Raw genomic sequence first — 18,122 nt, 5'->3', positions numbered from 1 at the left:
CAATACTATTAGACTGCCAGGAAATCATTAAAATTTTACACATGAAATAGCAACAAGCTAGTAATTCTTTCCCTAAGTTGAGTCCCCGAAGCCTCTGGAGAACACAGAGAGGTAATTGCATTTTCTCAGCCACTCCGGGGCAGGGATTTGCAGGTCACTCACAGCTTCCACCAAAAACCACTGTAGATCTGGCAAATGAGGTGTTTTGTTTTAATACCAATTAGACAGGCCTAGTGGCAAACCTAATGGTAAGCGATTTGTGTATCGAAGACACTAAAAGGAGATCTTTAAGTTGCCAGATGGGCAGGAACAGCTGGCGACAAGATGTCATTATATAAATGTGAAGTTTAAAAAAAATCATTCCTTTATGAGGCTGCTTTGCATACAAATAGCATCCTTCCCTCTCGTTCCTAAAAATATTGTAAGCAGCCTCTGCGCCCCCTGATCCTGTCTGAAGCAATTTTCTAATGCACAGGCTAACCAGATCCTGTGGCCTTCTTTACATCCGTGACCTTTTGAATAGCCCACGTGGTTTGGTAGGCAGTCAGTGTTTCTGTTAGGTGCACTCTCAAAGGAAGAAGGAACACATAGCAAATGAGACATCTTGACTGAAATGCTAATTCCTGTGAGCTCATCATCACACCAGCGAAGAGTGGACCAGCACCTCCCACAGACTGAGAGAGTAAATCTCAACAGGCATAGTGCCCCCCTCCTGAAATTACAGCCCTGGGCAAGCTGAGGCAGGAGGATCCAAGGTCAAAGCGGGCCTGGGCAACACAGCAGATTCCTGTCTCAAGAAAACCAAACAAAAGAAAGCATTTACCAGCGTGATTTCCCCAGATAACACCAATGGAAACCCAGTACATTCATTGTATACCTAGTTGTTCAACAGAAGAGACCCTGCAGACACACCAGGCCATCTTCCCCCCCCCCATACCCTGTCACCTTGATTTTTGGTTTTTGTTGTTGTTGATGATGATGATAATAATAATATTTCCTGACACAAACCCCTGTAAAAATTTTGGTGTAGGGGTCAACAATATGGCTTAGCAAGTAAAGATACCTGCTGCCAAGCCTCATCACCTGAGTTCAGTCTCTAGGACAGAAGAAAAAGAGTTAACTCATGAAAAGTTGTCCTCTGACATTCACAAGTAAAGTGTGGCATGTGTATACACACACACACACACACATACACACACACATATGAATAAATACATGTCATGTTTTACAATGTAAGTCTGGCAGTATATTTAGTGCACAAATGAACACAGTCATGAATTTGAAGGAGAGCAGGCAGATGTGCAGGACTTGAAGGGAGGGAGGAAAGGAAGGAATGATGTAATAGAGTAATAATCACAAAACTAAAAAATGTTTTTTAAATTTTAAACCTGGTTTTCATTTTTGGTTTGATTTTCCCTTTTATGCTTTTTCTTAGAAATTACACTATTATTCAAAAAATAATAATAATGGAGTTGGAACTAGAAGAAGAATAGTTTTATTTCTTCTTTCATGACTCTTTGAGACAGGATCTCTGTGGCCCAGGCTAGCGTTAACTTGTAATCTTCCCACTCCTGCCTCCCGAGTGCTGGGTGTATAGGCATCAGCTGCGATGCTGGGAGCTGGTTTATTGAAAATCAACACTTCCACGTTTATTCAGTGTATGTCTGTGCACATACATATGCGTCATGGCCTACATGTGAGGTGAAGTATAATCCACAAAGTCAGGTTCTCTCCTTCGCCCCAGGGACTAAACTCAGGCTCTATCTGTCATACAACGTACCCTGTTTCACAAACTAAGACACACTTTTACCCCGGTCCTACAAATCTCCAAAGTGATGTGAGAAACCAACACTGGAAAGGAGGCTGGCTGTTCCCCACTTCAGCCTAGCGTCCAGACACTCAGGAGGCTGTGGCTCCTTTACAGTCTTCCCAGGCCTTCGTTCCATTTAGGCTGGGCAGGGTCGGTCGCTGCTGCAGCTGCCACTGCTTGCAACCAGAGGACAAAACTGGCTCACTGGAGGATGAAGCCACGGCCATGGGGTGACTCTCCCCATTCCTTCCTTAATAAAAGGGTGTGGTCAAGCAGTGGTGGCCCACATCTTTAATGAACTCTGCAGGCAGAGGAAGGCAGACGCAGATCTGAGTCCCGAGCCAGCCTAGTCTACACAGAGAAACCCTGAGCTAAAGAACAAAAACAAAAAACAAACAAAAGAGGGTGTCTCCTTAGGTCGCTATGCATGTGTACAGGGTTAGCATACCTCAAAAGCAATGCCCAAATGAATTAGGCTTGCAGGATACATGCGCCAGGTCCTGGGTCCTCATTTGAGAATCAAAGCCCACTCAACAGTATGCAGGGGGGGAACCACTCAGCTTGCAGTGCTGAGGGGGGTCTCAGTCACTCGGAGCCACTATGACAAAGTACCATAGGACGGGGTCTTCTAGGCAACAGAAACATTTCTCCTAATTTGGAAGCCAGAAGTCGGGGGTCAGCAGGGCAACACAGACATCCTGCTCATGGATGGGGCGGTGAGCTCTTCTGTCTTAGTGTCTTTGACTACTGGGATTAAAGGTTTGCACGACCATGGCTGGACCTAAAGTTATCCAGATAAGATCTTGCCCCAAGGTCACTATTCCTTTAATTCCATTTAATATTTCTGAACACAAGATTCAGCTCTATTTTACTTCATGTTGCCCCTTTAATACTCAAAACATACACTTTAAATTTTTCCTCTCTCAGCTTGCTGTGCTTGTTCAAAATTCTCTTCATAAGACTTAGTCAGAGAACAAAGTCTCTGCTGGGCTGGCTCTTTTGAGACTTCCTTTGTCAGTATTAACCTGAGTCTCTTCACCTTAGCCTCAGACAGATTCTTCAGACAAGGGAAAAAGTAGCCACATTCTTCACCAAAATACCACAAAATCAGTCTTGATGCCACAGACTGAAATTCTCCACTGGAACCTCTTGAGCTAGGTCTGCACAACTCAAATCACTCTCAGTAGCAAAATCAGGATAGCCAATAAGCCCCATTTAAACATTCCACTGCTTGCCAGATCCAAAGTTTCAAAATCCACATTCCTTCTAACAAAAGCATGGTCAGGCCTATCACAGCAATACCCCAGTTACTGGCACCAACTTCTGTCTTTGTTAGGGTTTTACTGCTGTGAACAGACACCATGACCAAGACAAGCCTTATAAAGGACAACATTTAATTGGGGTGGTTTACAGGTTCAGAGATTCAGTCTATTATCATCAAGACAGGAGCATGTCAGTATTCTCGCAGACACGATACAGAGCTGAGAGTTCTACATCTTCATCTGAAGGCTGCTAGTGAAAGACTGACTTCCTGGCAGCTCTGAATATGGTCATAAGCCAACGCCCACAGTGCCACACTCTAACAAGGCCACACCCACTCCAACAAGGCCACACCCAGTCCAACAAGGCCACACCTCCAAATAGGGCCACTGCATCTGCTCCTGCCTCCAGGTTCCTGCCCTGTTTTGACTTCTTGCCCTGACTTCCTTTAGTGATAAACTACAATGTAAAAGTATAAGCCAAATAAACCCTTTTGGTTATGGTGTTTCATCACAGCAGTAGAAATCCTAACTAGGACAACTCCCAAAGAAACCAACACCTAATACCATCATCTCAGGATCTGTGATTTCAACATGTGTCTTGGAGGGAACATAAACTTAAAATGTATAGTATTAATCTAGCTTCTAAGGCTGGTCCAGGTGGAGGTATGAGGGGTTAGACCTTAGATCAGCCTCTAGATAAATAATAATGTCTTGTATCACCTGTCACCACCAACCGGGTTAGACGTGTGTCCTTATTTATCCATTAGTCCGCCTGTACCTTTGTAAGTAATTTCCCCCTGCCTTGCTGTGCCACTGTATTCTCTGTGATGACAACTACAGCAATACCAAGTACTCACAGGCACATATGTGTGCACACACTTCCTCCTTGCTCTCCTACAGATGGAATGGAGCATCAAAGGTTTTAAATTCTAAGTACCCCATGCAAGGGAAGGAGGGAGTATCTTTCCCATGGAAGGCACCCATTGTCAGGGCTCCTAGAATGAGCTTGGATCCCAGCGTGTACATATCAATACCCAGGGACTACTGAAGTAAATTAAGTAGCTGTCTCCTGGAAGTTTAGATCCAATAATGTATTCCATATTTCAAAAGGAACCTGGCAATATCCTGCTATTCCGATATGAGCTGGGGGAGCTGACACTGTGTCTGTCCTAGCTTTCTTCTCTGCATAGCTACCATGCCTCAGGACTCAGGGACAAGGAGTCAGGAGGGGTCCGGGATAGCATCGCCCCACCTCCTCACTCGCCCTCACTGTTCTCTCTCACCCATAGTCTGTTTGTCAGGTCATGTTCTCTGCACTTACAAACCTGTGCTCCAGAAAAGTCACCCTTAAAATACAAGTACTAGCTGGGAAGGTGCAGTTCTCTGCAGAACACTTCCCATCTCAGCTGCTCCGAGGTTACAAGGTGACAGGCTGGGCGTTGGGGGGAGTCTGTCAATCTCTAGTTCCTCTCTTCCCTCTCTCTATCACCTATAGGAGCCTTGTCTCTACCTATGCCTTCAACCACAAAAGAGATTAATAATATTCCAGTTTCCCTCTTCCGATTACAAAGGCCCTCAGAACTACCTTCTCATAGGACACTCCTTTGGATGTTTCTTGGGCACTCCGGGCTTCCACCTCACCACACTGCTTCCGGTCTGGTTTTGTTCCTGTATTTCCAGTCTAAGGGAACGGTTCTAAGTTCCAGCCAGTGTAGCCAAGACAAAAACCTCAGAACCACCTTGACACCATCCTCCCTACATGGCTTAGTCCTCACCAAACCCTGCAAATTTCTGTTTCAAAACCAATCCGATTCGCTCTCTTCTACGTCCTATCTTTCGATGTAGCTGCCTTCTCTTTCTCTACCACACCTTCTTCTGCCTGTCCCAGAGTCTTTGCTCCAGCACAAACAAGAGGCCTTCAAAACCTAACCCTTCTTATGTGTTCTACCGCTGAGTGGTTTCTCACGGCTTGAAGAACGACTCCTATATCGACCTGCCAGGCTCATCCAAGACCACTGCGTCCCCAGCCCAGACCCCACACTGGTCTTCCTCCCCCACCCTCCATTCCACAGCAAATTCAGTTCCCCTCACAGGAAGCTGGAGTCACCATAAATCTTCTGTTTCACCAGCTAACTGCTCTCTCCGGCCAATTCTCCAGATTTCTTATTCAAGGAAGCCCTCATTGCCTTCTCAAAGAGGTTAAGTACCTGCTATAAAATCTCTGGGTGAACACCTTCTTTTCTTGGTGTACAGCATAGACTATTATTACCACACATGTATTGACAGTGACTGAAAATTCCCTTTATGCTCAAAGCACAGGTCTCACCCAGCTGCCCAGATTCCATGTTAAGCACACAATTATGTAATATATGTATTTATTGTAGGTCTATAATATACCAGAAACTGTGCCTTACTCTTCCCAAATTATGTAGCTTAAGGATTTATGTAGGATTTCACCAAAAGACTCATAAGTCACACTTTTCAAAGCTATGCAATGGGTAGGAAGAGGGACAGCCAGCTAAAGTAGTGGTATATACAGAAGCCAAGAGGATGCAGGACCCCAAAGAGATGCTAGGCATGCAGGAAGTCAGGCAGCCGAGGCAGGCCAGATTCCACAAGGTGGCACTGGATATGGGTTGGAGATGAGAAATGATTAAGACAAGGTTATTTCCCAACACACAATGCTTCTAAGGCAGGTGAGCGAGCCCTTCACCAAACGGCTTTACTAAGTGGACCAGTTATCCCCCAGAGAACTGACCCGAAAGGATTCCAGAGCTGCCACATAGCTTCCCACAGCAGCCGCCCATCCCACATTCCACACACCCCCACTCTGCTGCTCCGCCAAACTGCGAGGATCGTCACTCAGCGCAGGTGCTGAGTTATTCAATGATTCTAGCAGCTTCTGAAACACACGTGTAGCTAGAAGTGCTTCCGAAGAGAAGAAAATCCTGTTATTTAGGCTACTAGGTCAGCTTTTGATCCTCCCTTGAATTCTTGTTTGCCACGTAATTGCTTCTCAAGTAAATGAGTAGCTCGTTGATACCTGATCCTCACTAGCAAGAAGCAGCCGCAAATACCTTCACCAGGAGGCTTCCAGCTCACTGCACAGTTACAAACAGACGTGGCTACCTCCAGACCAGCTCAGCAAGCCCCAGGCTCCCTCCCTCGGGGTAGCACAGGCTGCAGTAGCTGCTGAATATGTGCACCACTGGGGAGCAAAGTATCTGCAGAACAAATGATTTCCAGCTATTGCCATCCTCTGACACAGGACCTGCCTTGCTTCCAGATTAAAACAGACCGTTACTGTCTAAGCCCCACCATAATGCTAAAGTCACCAAAATAATGTGTCTGCCCAGAATCTGCACACCACTCCTCACACCTCCCCCATAACCCACCCACCTGCCGAACAGCAGCCCTAGGAGATATTTTCTCCTATAGAGCAAACCAAAGAGATGGAAGAAGGGGGAGAAAAACTAGTCATGAAGCAACCTGTCCAGGTCCATCATAGCAAAGGGTTTCTTCAAACCACTATGTCTCACTCTGAGGAACCTGATGGCGAGGTTCTGGCCAGAAGTGACATTTACCCACAAGAAAAATGGCAAGACTGAAGCAAACCCTAGTTTTCATTTAGCCAAAGCAATCTGTATTTGTTTAAAAAAAAAAACAAAATCTCAGAAGCTTTCCTGTAAACATGAAGCCAGGATCCCTGAAAGTGAAGGACAGGAACATATAGAAACAGATTCTAGTCAGGCTGGGGAACTGCTCTCTCAGGAAAACACTTGGTGCTCAATACAAGGACCTGAGTTCTATCTCAAGAATACACACGAAAAATGTCAGGCATGGTGGTGTGCGCTTGTAATCCCAGAGCTGGGGGTGGAGGCAGACTGACTATGGGGGTTTACTAGCTAGTTTAGCCTAATAGGTAAGCTCCAGACAAATGAGAAACCCTGTCTTAAAGGAGGCAGACAGTCTTTCTGGGTATAACACGCTTCTACACACACACACACACACACACACACACACACACACACACACTACATTCTTAAGAGATTGATTGAGTTACTGATTCAGGTCACTTGGCCCATGCCACTGTGCACAGGTCACAGGCCGGAATGAGCTGGGGCCCAGTGCCCAGGAATAATAAAACAGTAAAGCACTCATCATCACAGGAACTGAAAACACTTGACTTCCATGGTCACCCCCTTTCCCAAGTCTCCCAAGATGCCAACGGCCACAGGAAGGAGAAAGCATAAGCCCCGCCTCCTCACGCTCTGCTCGAGCTCACCATTCCGCCACCTGTTCAACTCCATCTCCAGATGCTGGATGACACTCTTCAAGGCCTTGTTCTTCTCTTTCTCTTTCTCATATTTCTTCTTCCATTCTTCTGCTGTTAGTTCCAAGTTCACAGACACTGTATTCTTGATGGTTTTCGCTCTGGGATTAAAACACAGGAAATAAATCCCGAGAATAGCCATTAGTCCTTACTGCTTTTATATAACCAAACCTCAAATTCCCTTCATCCAAAACAGCCTGGGAAAGTAAAATCTTCCTGTGGCATCTACCTGGGTCACGGGCCAAACCAAAGTGGCTTTTAAAAGGGACTTATTTTTAGTATGTGTGTGTATTTCTATGTATGGTTGTCTATGTGACTGTATGTACAGATGAGTGTGTGGGGTGTGCATGTACACATGTGTGTGCACATGCCTGCACACTTGGGGACCAGAAGAGGGTACTGGATTCCTGGAGGCCTGGAGCAATAATGTTTGTGAGCTGTCTGAAGTGGATGTTGAAGTCTAAACTCTGGTCCCACGAGAGAACAATCTCTCTTAACTGCTGAGCCATCGCTCCAACCTCACAGTTATCTCTTGAGGTTCCAAAACCATCCTTTTCTCTTCTCCTTCCCACTCCACCAGCCTCTCAGTCCAATGGACTTCTATTCAAATCATGTCCTGGGGTCCCATCATGTCTGACTTCCTCTGTGTCATTTCAGTCTGTTTTCAGGCCTCGGGTTACAGGCTTACCCTAGTGTTCAGCATGTTCCGTTAAGTGTCCCACAGAACTCTTCCAGATTAGTCTTAGAAATAGAATTCCCAGTCAGTTCAATAAACACTTACAAAACACTAGGAACGTACCAAGAAGGATGGACAAAGTCCCCCACCTCTTAGAGCTTGGAGTTTCTTATGTCAGTGACACAGATTGAACAGTTACTTCTTATATGCCTTTGGTGCCTAGAACCAAAGTGTTAGGCACATGCCAACACACGGCTATGAGGTAAGTAGGTGGGCCACATAAGTGAGGGAGGCTGACTAGGGGACAGTATGACTTCCTACTGATCCTCGTCAAAGGCAAACATTATCATACTAGTGTAAAAGGCTGGTTATTCTGAAATCACCCCACTGTTTAAAAATAGCCAGAAGTTGGGACTTTTAATATTTGTATATTCAAATTCACAATGTCTTTAAAAAATGCATGACAAACATGTCTCATGGGCACCATTTTTTTTTATGATACCCTAGGGTGTGTGGTCTATGGGTGTGATATCATGTGCATGACAGATAGACAGTTAATGAAGGAGAAGCTGGAAAGAAAACAAAATCAGCATCTGCATTAGGTGAGATTAAACAAAAGGCTGGGCTCACGGAGACTTGCACAGAAATGGACAGACAGGTTCAGTCATGTCCAGGAAAAAGTAAATTCCTTGCCCATTTGCTACCTACTTGTTAAGCAGGCAAAGCTTGTGTGAAAATGCATGGCGTCCTGTCTCACCTGCTATTGACACTCTCATTTTAATCTCCACACAATTCTAGAACTGTCATGTTTGCTGGTACAGCTGATGTGTGATCCAGGTTAATTACTGTTGTCATCAAATGACATTCGGGACATGGTTTCTTTTTTTGTGCAAGTAATTCAACCGTCCTCCCCAGTACAGATGCCATTGCAAAATTAATTCCTAAAGCAGACAGCTAAATAACCCAACTGCTGAAGAAGGAGTTAAACTACATCAGTGCTGGACTTACTAGAGAATTAGGATAATTCTCATTTGCTGTACCTTGAGGCTGCTCTACCCAGAACTGTCTCAATTCTAATTCTTCAACAGCAGTAATTTTATTACTACTTTAAGAACTGCTGCAGTCTGGCTTTCTCGCCCCGCCTTCTAACATCCTCGGGCGGTCCTACGGCTGCAAGCACAGGCATGGCTGTGTCCCCTGTTATCAACTTAAGTCAGGAAGTAGGGGGAACCTGCATAGCTAAGATGCTTGCTGTCACTGCAGGATGCACTTTAAGACTACTGGTTTTATTTAAGTCATAAATAGTGCCCCGAAGACTACAAATGGTACCAGAGACAAAAAGATGGAGCCCTGTGCTGTCTCTAGGCAGCATTACTCAGAGGTACATTCCACGGGCAGATGTATCAAGTTTGTTGCAGGATAACTTCCTGAGATGCCCAGAAAATTCTTCTATTTCTGTAGTAACCCAGGGCCTGGCAGTGAAACAACCCACCCAACTTAAACAATTTGCCAAGTCTAACAAAGGTGTGGAAAGGTGCTGAGAAAGGGGGACAGTGCAATGCCTGCAGTAGTGCAATGCCTGCAGTAGTGCGATGCCTGCAGTAGTGCAATCAATGCCTGCAGTAGTGCAATCAATGCCTGCAGTAGTGCAATCAATGCCTGCAGTAGTGCAATCAATGCCTGCAGTAGTAAACATGGTGAAGCCTCAAAGAGAAAGATAGAAGACAAAACTTTACTTGGCAGAACCATAAAGGCCTGTGGTCTAGAGCAACGCAGCCCAACATGAGCCTGCAGGGAAACACAAACCTTGCACTCAATCCCTCTGTCCTTTCCCATCGTCTGCCCCCCATTTCCTTACCGGCCTGACCTGACTAGAGGCCAGAGGAAGGGGAGACACTGGAGTGACGCAAACAGGGCCCAGAGCTAGGCATAAACAACAGAGTCAGAGGAGATGGAATATAATACAGCCCACTATGGCCTAGAGTTCAAGCAACAGTAGGAAAACACTCTCACGCTGGATCCTTAGAATTTTCTCAACTCCAAATGGGACTTGAGCAAACGTTTGCATCCCTTGAGTCCAAGAAGTAGAGAAATCAGCTAAGAAAAAAAATGACACTACCAAAATGGCTCCATAGATTTAAAATATCTCCCATATCTTAGAGAGAAAAAGAGAGCTTATGTGTGTGCACACAAGCACACACATGAATATCAGTACTTAGAAAGCCATAGTCCTTAAAATGACTCCATAGTCTGAAATTTAGGCTAGAAACAGAATAGACAAATGATCCAGACAGAAACTTGCACCACTACCATCTGAGCTATAGGAAGTGCTGGCACCACAGAGCAAGAACATAGTCTTTTCAATGTATGGTTAAAAAAAACAAACCTCCACATAAGAATTCTATTCCAGATGCATCATAAGGGAAGATAATAAAATATCTACAGCAAAATACAGAAAATATCCTCAAGACCTTGTGTTAGGTGAAGATTTCTTGAATACAATATAAAAAGAAAAAGTGACTACAAAGTTTAAAACTTCCCTCACTAGAAGTAGAATTTAAAAGGCACGTTGTAAAACAGGAGAAGGTACTACAGTGCCTACAGACAGCAGCCAGCTGCAGTGACTTCCATAAGTCAGGAAGGAAAGAGCAGGCAAAGACTTGGATGGGCAGTTCCTGAAAGAAGTGCCAATAAGCACTGCACAAAGAATACTAGATTCCTAAGCTCCCAACAAAGGAAAGTAAGCTAACGAGATGCCTTTCTACACCAGCAGAAGAGCTAGCCAGTGAGAAAGGGTAGTGATGTCACCTCTGACATTCTGCTGTGAGTATGGATCGTTACTGCAATTTTAGAAAGTGGTTTGAAGTGTCTGCTATAATTGTGCCACACACTTTCCACACACCTTACCACACTACTCTTCCCAACAGGTATGTTCACAGGCAATGTTACAGACAATAGCCCCTAAATGAAAGTGGTCCGAACACCCACCAACAGTATAATGAATACATTCAACAGAACACTATATACCAATAAACACTAAACTGCTACATCCAACAGTGCTAAATAAAAGCAGTACTATGTGATCTTATGCATGTAAGGTTCAAAGGCCTTACATTCCAATCCCAGTCCATGCGGACTGAAGTCAGGACGGTGGTTATTCTTGAGCAGAGCACTGGCTAAGCAGGCGCAAGAGGTTTCTAAGGCAATGGGAGATGGTCAGATGTTTCTGTGCATCTGTAAATGTTTATAACTGTATGCATTATGCTATGCTTTTTACTATATGTATGCTATATTAGTAAAAAGATGCATTATATAAATAAACTTATACAGAAAAGCACTATCTCCCCATCTATATTTAATTAAACACACACACACACACACACACACACACAATAAATATCAAACTCTAACAAATCTGGATGTGAGTAAGACAGAATGATCAGTCCCTAACTTTTACTATACTGACTGCTTTTCCTCCTGTGGACATCTAGCCACATAGCATCAGTCTAGGCTACACAGTGGGATCACAGAGTATGTTTACATAACTAAGTGGGTTAGTGGGTTAAGAGTAAGATCTATTTTCAGTCGGGTGTGATAGCATACATCGTTAATCCTAGAGTTCAAAAGTACAGGCAGGCAGATCTCTGTGAGTTTGAGACCAGTCTCATCTACTGAGTTCCAGGACAGTCAGCTACAGAGAAAGCCTACCTCAAGGGTATGAATGTTTACCTATATTGTGTGTGTGTGTGTGTGTGTGTGTGTGTGTGTGTGTGTGTGTGTATGAGCAAGCTTTGGATCCCCTGGAATTGAAGAGATAAGGTAGCTGAGTCACCATATAGCTGCTGGGAACCAGACCTGGGTCCTCTGCAATAACAGCAAGTGCTTATAACTTCAGTCATGTCTCCAGCCAGCCCTGGGTTCTGACTTGGTTTTCACTTTGTTTTTGTTTTTGTTTTTTTTTTTTTTTTTTTTTTTGGTTTTTTTTTTTTTTTGGCTTTTATTTTTTATTTATTGGCTTTAGAATTTTTTATACAACATATTTTGATCATTCTTCCCCTCTCCCAACTCCTCCTAGGCTCTTTCTACCTTCCCACCCACTCAACTTCATGCACTTTGTCACCCAAGGCCAGGAGAGCTCAACTCTACACAAAAAAATTCCAGGCAACTAAGGACTGCTGAGGATGGAAGGAACAGTCTTCTCCAGGAAAGAGCACAGCGTTTGGTTAGTGAATCCCAAGTGGCCAGCCCTGAAACCATATACATGACACTGGTGGAAATATACATATGTGTAACATATGAGTATATGTAACAACAATAATGGGAAGAGAGGACAGAGAACAGGGCAAAGTATACTGGAGGGTTTGAAGGGGGAAGAGAAGGTAAAAATTATATAATTATAATTTCAAAAGAAAAAAATTCTGGATCTTTTGTTTTTCCCTGCATATTTACTGCCTAGATTCATACTAAAGAGCATTACCATGATTAAGTCAACATGGGTCCTGGTGCCCACAACCCAGATATGTGTCTTTATTGTCCAGCCTAACACACATGAACTCAGCAAGACAGTAGGAACTGGGAAAGCCTCTTAAGGCCAATTTTATAATTTTGTCTGAAGGCTAACTCATACACTGTTTAAAAATAGGGCTTATCCAGAAACGCATCAGGAAGCACTGCACCCGCCTCGCGGCAGAGTGTGATAATCCAGCTAAGATGGATTAGACACCTCTAGTATGATACAGTCTCATGTGACGGTTTGTTTTTATGCATGCAGCATGGCAGGGGCAGGGAAGTCCAGTCTTCTGGGTGGAGACACTGTGTCCTACACAGGTGACTTTGGAGCTGCATTCTAGTCATTTACTACTAAAATTGTGCGACTCTGGGATTAACCCTAATGTGTGCTGAAACATTTGCCTATTTACAGCTGGAACTCTAGTCAGCAGTGAACAAAATCCTAGTCCATGGCTCCTTAGAGGAAGAGTCCTTGTTCAGTCTTGTTTTGGCCCTAAGAGAAGAAGCACTGGCAAGAGGTCACCTGCTGCTACGGGGATGCCATTACCATGGTGTGTGTTTTCCAGCTCTCCTTGTGTGGCCTTGCTGTGGAGGGTCACATACCACTTTGGTAGTGTGTCATCTGGGTAATGGCTGGGCAATATTAGATCTCTTCTCCCTCCAGGGAGAGAATGACGCTGCGTTTTACTTTTTGGTTTTGGTTTTGGTTTGTTTTTTTAAAGCCCTTAAAGCTAATACTTTGGGGGATTCAGTTATAGTTGCAGCCAACAGTGAGCAGAGGGCGAGCACACCTTGTCTTTGGAGGCAAGCACTGATGTGGTAACGTTAGAAATAGCTACTGTAAATGAAAGGGCGGCCACCTTTCTGCTCTCAAGTGTCATCACCATCCCAGCACCCCTCAGGCCCTCCATCCCAACTGTCCACTTTGTGCATGAAGAGTTACGAACTTAGGTTCTAAGAGGACTAAGCATGTCTCCCTCAACAGCCGAGGCTGAGCACTCACACCTAACTCTTGGAGACATCCCCATCATGTGCACTTGGAAACAAAGCCCTTGACGCATCGGAGAACTCCTCCAGCCAGCGGCTCAGAGAGTCCCACCCTTGCCTGTCTCCTCAGATCTCTTCTACTTAGATTCTCTGGCTGCAGTTTGACGTGACAAGCACCCTGGCTATCTTAGAGTTTCTTCTAACTACTCTGACCTCCGTAAGGAGCCAGAAGATGCTTGTTCTTGGTACCTCTAACTTTGGCCTCTTCCTTTGCTCTCTAGGTGTTCCAGAAAGAACTCATATTGGAATAAGGAGGCTCTAGACAACCTCACACCTCCAGTGCAAAGGAAACGTCTGTAATGTATACTCTACACAGGAAATGTTGGGAGGCCAGAGGACAGTGGCCTCTGTGGAGGGTGGTCCAGTATCCCAGCTCCATCCATCAGGGTTTACTGAGGAAATCAGTGTGTCTGGGGGTGGGGACAGAGACAAAGACAGAGACAGAGACAGAGAAGGGTATAGATCTGAAGAAACATGCAGTGTATTCTCCTCTTAGTTTTCTAAGGAAACCGGCTCATGCATCTGTGGGGGGCCACAAAGCTAAGTCAAGTCCAAGCAGCCAGCTTGAAACACAGGTGCAAGTGTGTATTCTGGCCTTCAGTTTTCCCCGAGAACTGTCAGGATTTGCTCTTCAAGACCTCTGAACGATCAGAAGGAGCCACGCTCATTACCCAGGGTCACCCGCTTGACTCCATCAACTAAGTGCAAACATTAGCCATCTAAAACCACAGCCAGATCGATAGCTAGATTCATGCTTGATTAAAGAGCTTAGGCATTTGGGTGTGAAATTTACATCACAACTTCTGATCTGCTCCCTCACTGAGTCTCATTGCTGTGTAAACACCTACACCTTCCTCAGATCTCATTTCTGCCCCAAAGCACGCTCCAGGCCTCGAAAGGCTCCCTGCTTCTGAGAAAATGGTTAGTCATAAGGGAGGAATTAAAGCTCTCGTGACCAGGGAAGAACTGGCCTCTAGTTAAACTTTACACCCATCAGTATCTCTTCCTCCAAGGGCTATGGCTACCCTACCAGTATCCCAGCAACAAGTTCTCCAAGAGAGGTGACCAAACCCTTGGTTTTGGGTCGCGTGTATCAGTGTGCATGTCTTAACCAAACTGCTCACTCTGCCTCTGCAGGCAGCTTGTTCTCACACTCCTGTGACATGAAATTAAATGTACACTACTCAGTCTCTGCTGGGTCCAGCTGCCACTACAGCAGGTGACATAAAGCGGCAGCATGGTTTCCTTCTGAGAGCAGTGCACGCCAGGAACACAAATACTAACACTCTCCTGAGTCACCAATCCCCTCTCACGGTCAACATGCAAACAGACTGAATTATTCTTGTTGGACCGAGACACACTGATCTGGTCCATCTCCGCCAAATCTCAGCACATTAAGTAGACGTACAAGATAATGGAGCGGTTTGAGTTCACACATCTGAAAGTCCCAAATATCTTTACTGAAAAATGCTAGAAAAGAAAAAAAAATACTACCGAAGAGTAACTTAAAACTGAAGAATAACATGCTGGAGTCTAGAAGGCACAATGGACACAATGTTTTAATTCGGTTTTGGTTCTCAGGTATCTGATGCACAGGCTGCAATGGCTAACTCGGCAGGCAGAGTGCTGCGCACTCAGAGAGCTGAAGGGACCAGCTTGATCAAATAAGAGTCCATGGGGTGGATTCTCCCTTCAAATCCTAACACAGGCCGGTAGGGCTCTTCCTTCAGGCACTTGACTCTTGAGTTTCTGCACCTTTAAAGCACATGCTGAGATTAATTCAGCACATCAGTGCATTTCAGCCCAACAAAAATACACTTCCATTGTGTCCTTGGGAGAACCACAGAAATTATGCTGCCCACGGTTCTGCAGCAAGAACAAAATGAGCGCTGGTTATCTGGCACTTGGGAAATAATTAGCAGCTTTTGGGTTCAAAGCGCTTAATTTTACTATTCTCTTTTTTTAGCTTTATATATTTGTTATGTACTCTTAGTACTCTGTCTGCACATACATCTGTACACCAGAAGAGGGCATCAGATTCCACTGCAGATGGTTGTGAACCACTTTGTGGTTGCTAGGATTTGAACTCAGGACCTCTGGAGAAACAGCTAGTGCCCTTAACCACTGAGCCATCTCTCCAGCCCCATATTTAATCCTATTCACTCTAAGATACCATGTCTAATCTAATGTTCAGACCCATGTCTGCTGTATAACTGGGTTGACAATAAAGCAGACAGAAGGCCCACAGACAAACCCATTATCCCTAAAGAATCAGTTAACATGTGGAGAAAGAGAAAGGAACCGACTATCATATATTTCAGACTCCTGACTAGAAAGCAAACCAGATTCACACCCAGGTCAACTTCTAGGAGGCAGTGATGACACAGTTCCCCAAGGATCCTCGACCGTGAATTTGAGTCTCGCCTGCTTCACTGCCCAGTGGCCATGCACCTATTGGTCCCTGTCCACTTCCAGTGCTGAAAGCTGAGGCCACAGGCAAATGTACTCTCTGCTCTCTTGCAGTTCAGGGTCTGATAAAAGAAGCAGACCAACTATTTCACCTAGAAACATATTTGATATTACATTTCCCCCCATGGAATCCTAAATTTCCTATAGCATTTCTTTACCTATTAGCTCCAGAAGTGAAAATCTATTTCATTCAAACTGTCTTTTATATTACAACGCTGTTCCTACTTTCTAGTCTAGTCTTATCCACTGCTATCTTCTCATCCCTCAATACTGCCAGAGTATTTAAGGTGAGCTTGAAATCAGTTGTAGTCAGCTCTCTACCAGCCCTTGGGCAAAGTGAAGATGGAAGCAACTCATCCTCCCACAGGTCCTTAGAAGGAGCCACTCCATCTCTAAGGTAGACAGATATGAGGCTCAGAGAGAAATAGGGAGAGAGCCGATCAACCATCAGAAACAAAGGTATCACTCTCCTACAGTGCCACTGCCTCAAGCATAAAACACATCAAGGAAGTCATTTAGGAGGAAGCAAAGGACCCCAATGCAGTTTAAGATATAGATTAGTTCTACAATATTACAACACAGTTATTGTTTAGACCGCCCACAGCTGAAGACTCCTATGTCCTGTTGAGACTCAGAAAAATGCCTATGATATGTGATGCAGTTCAAACAGCTGCAGCAATTTCCCATCCCCATTTGAAATGACTTCTTGGGCACTACCACACAGCATACTCCCAGGACTAAAGCAGGGGAGCACAGGGAACCCACTAACTCCCGATGCAGTGAAGGTGCAGAAACAGATCAGCAGCTGTTTGGCACTGAACGTAATAATGGTAGGAGAATCCACCCCCAGCACATCTGTCTGGGCTCAGCATCATGAGCACCAATGATGCTCAGACCATCCAAATCCACAGCATCCCAAGCTTAGGTAACCAAGACCCAAAAACACGGCTGAGAAGATCGGGTCAAAACAGACTGAAGAGGCCAGCTGGGGCAAGGCAGCAGGGCGAGGCAGGTGAAAAGGTATGTGTTAAGAAAGGCAAAGAAGCCAAGTGTGGTGACACAAGCCTTTACTCCCAGCACTCAGGAGGCCGAGGCAGGCAGATCTCTGTGTTTGAGACCAGCCTGGTATAGAGTCCAGGACAGCCAGGATAATTACACTGAATAAACCCTGTCTCAAAAAACTGAAAAATATGGTGGGCTGGGGTGGGCGGGTAAGGTAGGTAAGAACCCACCCACACATGTGAAGATGGATTTAGCTCTTTCATGCTTTGCACCTGCTAACATTTGGAGGCAGGCCATGGTGACTTGGGCCTTTCAAACAGTGAGAATGTGGTCATCCTCTGCTCTGTCCTCTACACACACCTCATGCCTCCCACCCTCAGGGTTAATGTATTGGATTCCTTTCCTCGGTTATATACGCCTCTACTCTACCTTTATCTAAGTTTCTGATTGTTTTTATGAACAACTTTGCAATGGACTTCAAATTCCAGATACTGGAGTTTAAAGTGGTTAACAGTCTTGAGCTTTATGTATGAGAAATCCTATAGAGCTAAAGGTTAGGCTTCGCATCCACAAAGAATAAAAGAAGCTGCACCAATGAACTGGCTGTTTTGTTTTGTGTTGCTTTGTTCAGTATCATTCTTCTGAAAGGCGCATTCCTGACCACTACTGAAAACACAGTCCCTGTTGCCTCCCTATTTAATGCCTCAAGTTTATACGTCATCTGCTAGATGCAATTTAATAATTATTGGCCCTTCTGACCACTGCTCCAAGCCATTCACACCTATGCTTTATTACCTAGCTCACAAGAGCATGGATTCTGAGACACCCCCGCCCCACTAGTACCTCTGTCCAAACATCAGTGTGGACTTGGTCTCGGCTTCATTGAAGACTGAAGGAGAGCAGCAAATGACAATAGTAGTCCTGCAGTTCCCACCCAGAGAGTCCTGGAGAATCCGAGTCATCTTGCTGTCCCGGTATGGCACATGTGTTTTCTAGTTAAGAAAAGAAGGAGTA

At 44.8% G+C, this 18,122-nt stretch overlaps 1 protein-coding gene across 1 annotated transcript in view; it reads right to left on the bottom strand.

The window, feature by feature from the left end:
* Positions 1-18,122, bottom strand: part of KIF5C (kinesin family member 5C) — a gene marked incomplete at its 3' end in the record, with an annotated part of 134,739 nt that overhangs the window by 40,075 nt on the left and 76,542 nt on the right. Inside the window, exons 10-11 of the mRNA XM_080927207.1 lie at positions 17,952-18,100; positions 7,358-7,506 (exon numbers count right to left, since the gene is read on the bottom strand). Of these exons, the coding sequence (XP_080783333.1) occupies positions 7,358-7,506; positions 17,952-18,100 (298 nt within the window). The remainder of the gene's footprint in view (positions 1-7,357; positions 7,507-17,951; positions 18,101-18,122) is intronic.

Source organism: Micromys minutus (assembly GCF_963924665.1).
Source record: "Micromys minutus genome assembly, chromosome: 13".
In the NCBI taxonomy this organism is placed as follows: domain Eukaryota; kingdom Metazoa; phylum Chordata; class Mammalia; order Rodentia; family Muridae; genus Micromys; species Micromys minutus.
The sequence above is the reverse complement of the archived record's forward strand: the minus strand, read 5'-3'. Positions and strand labels throughout refer to the sequence as shown.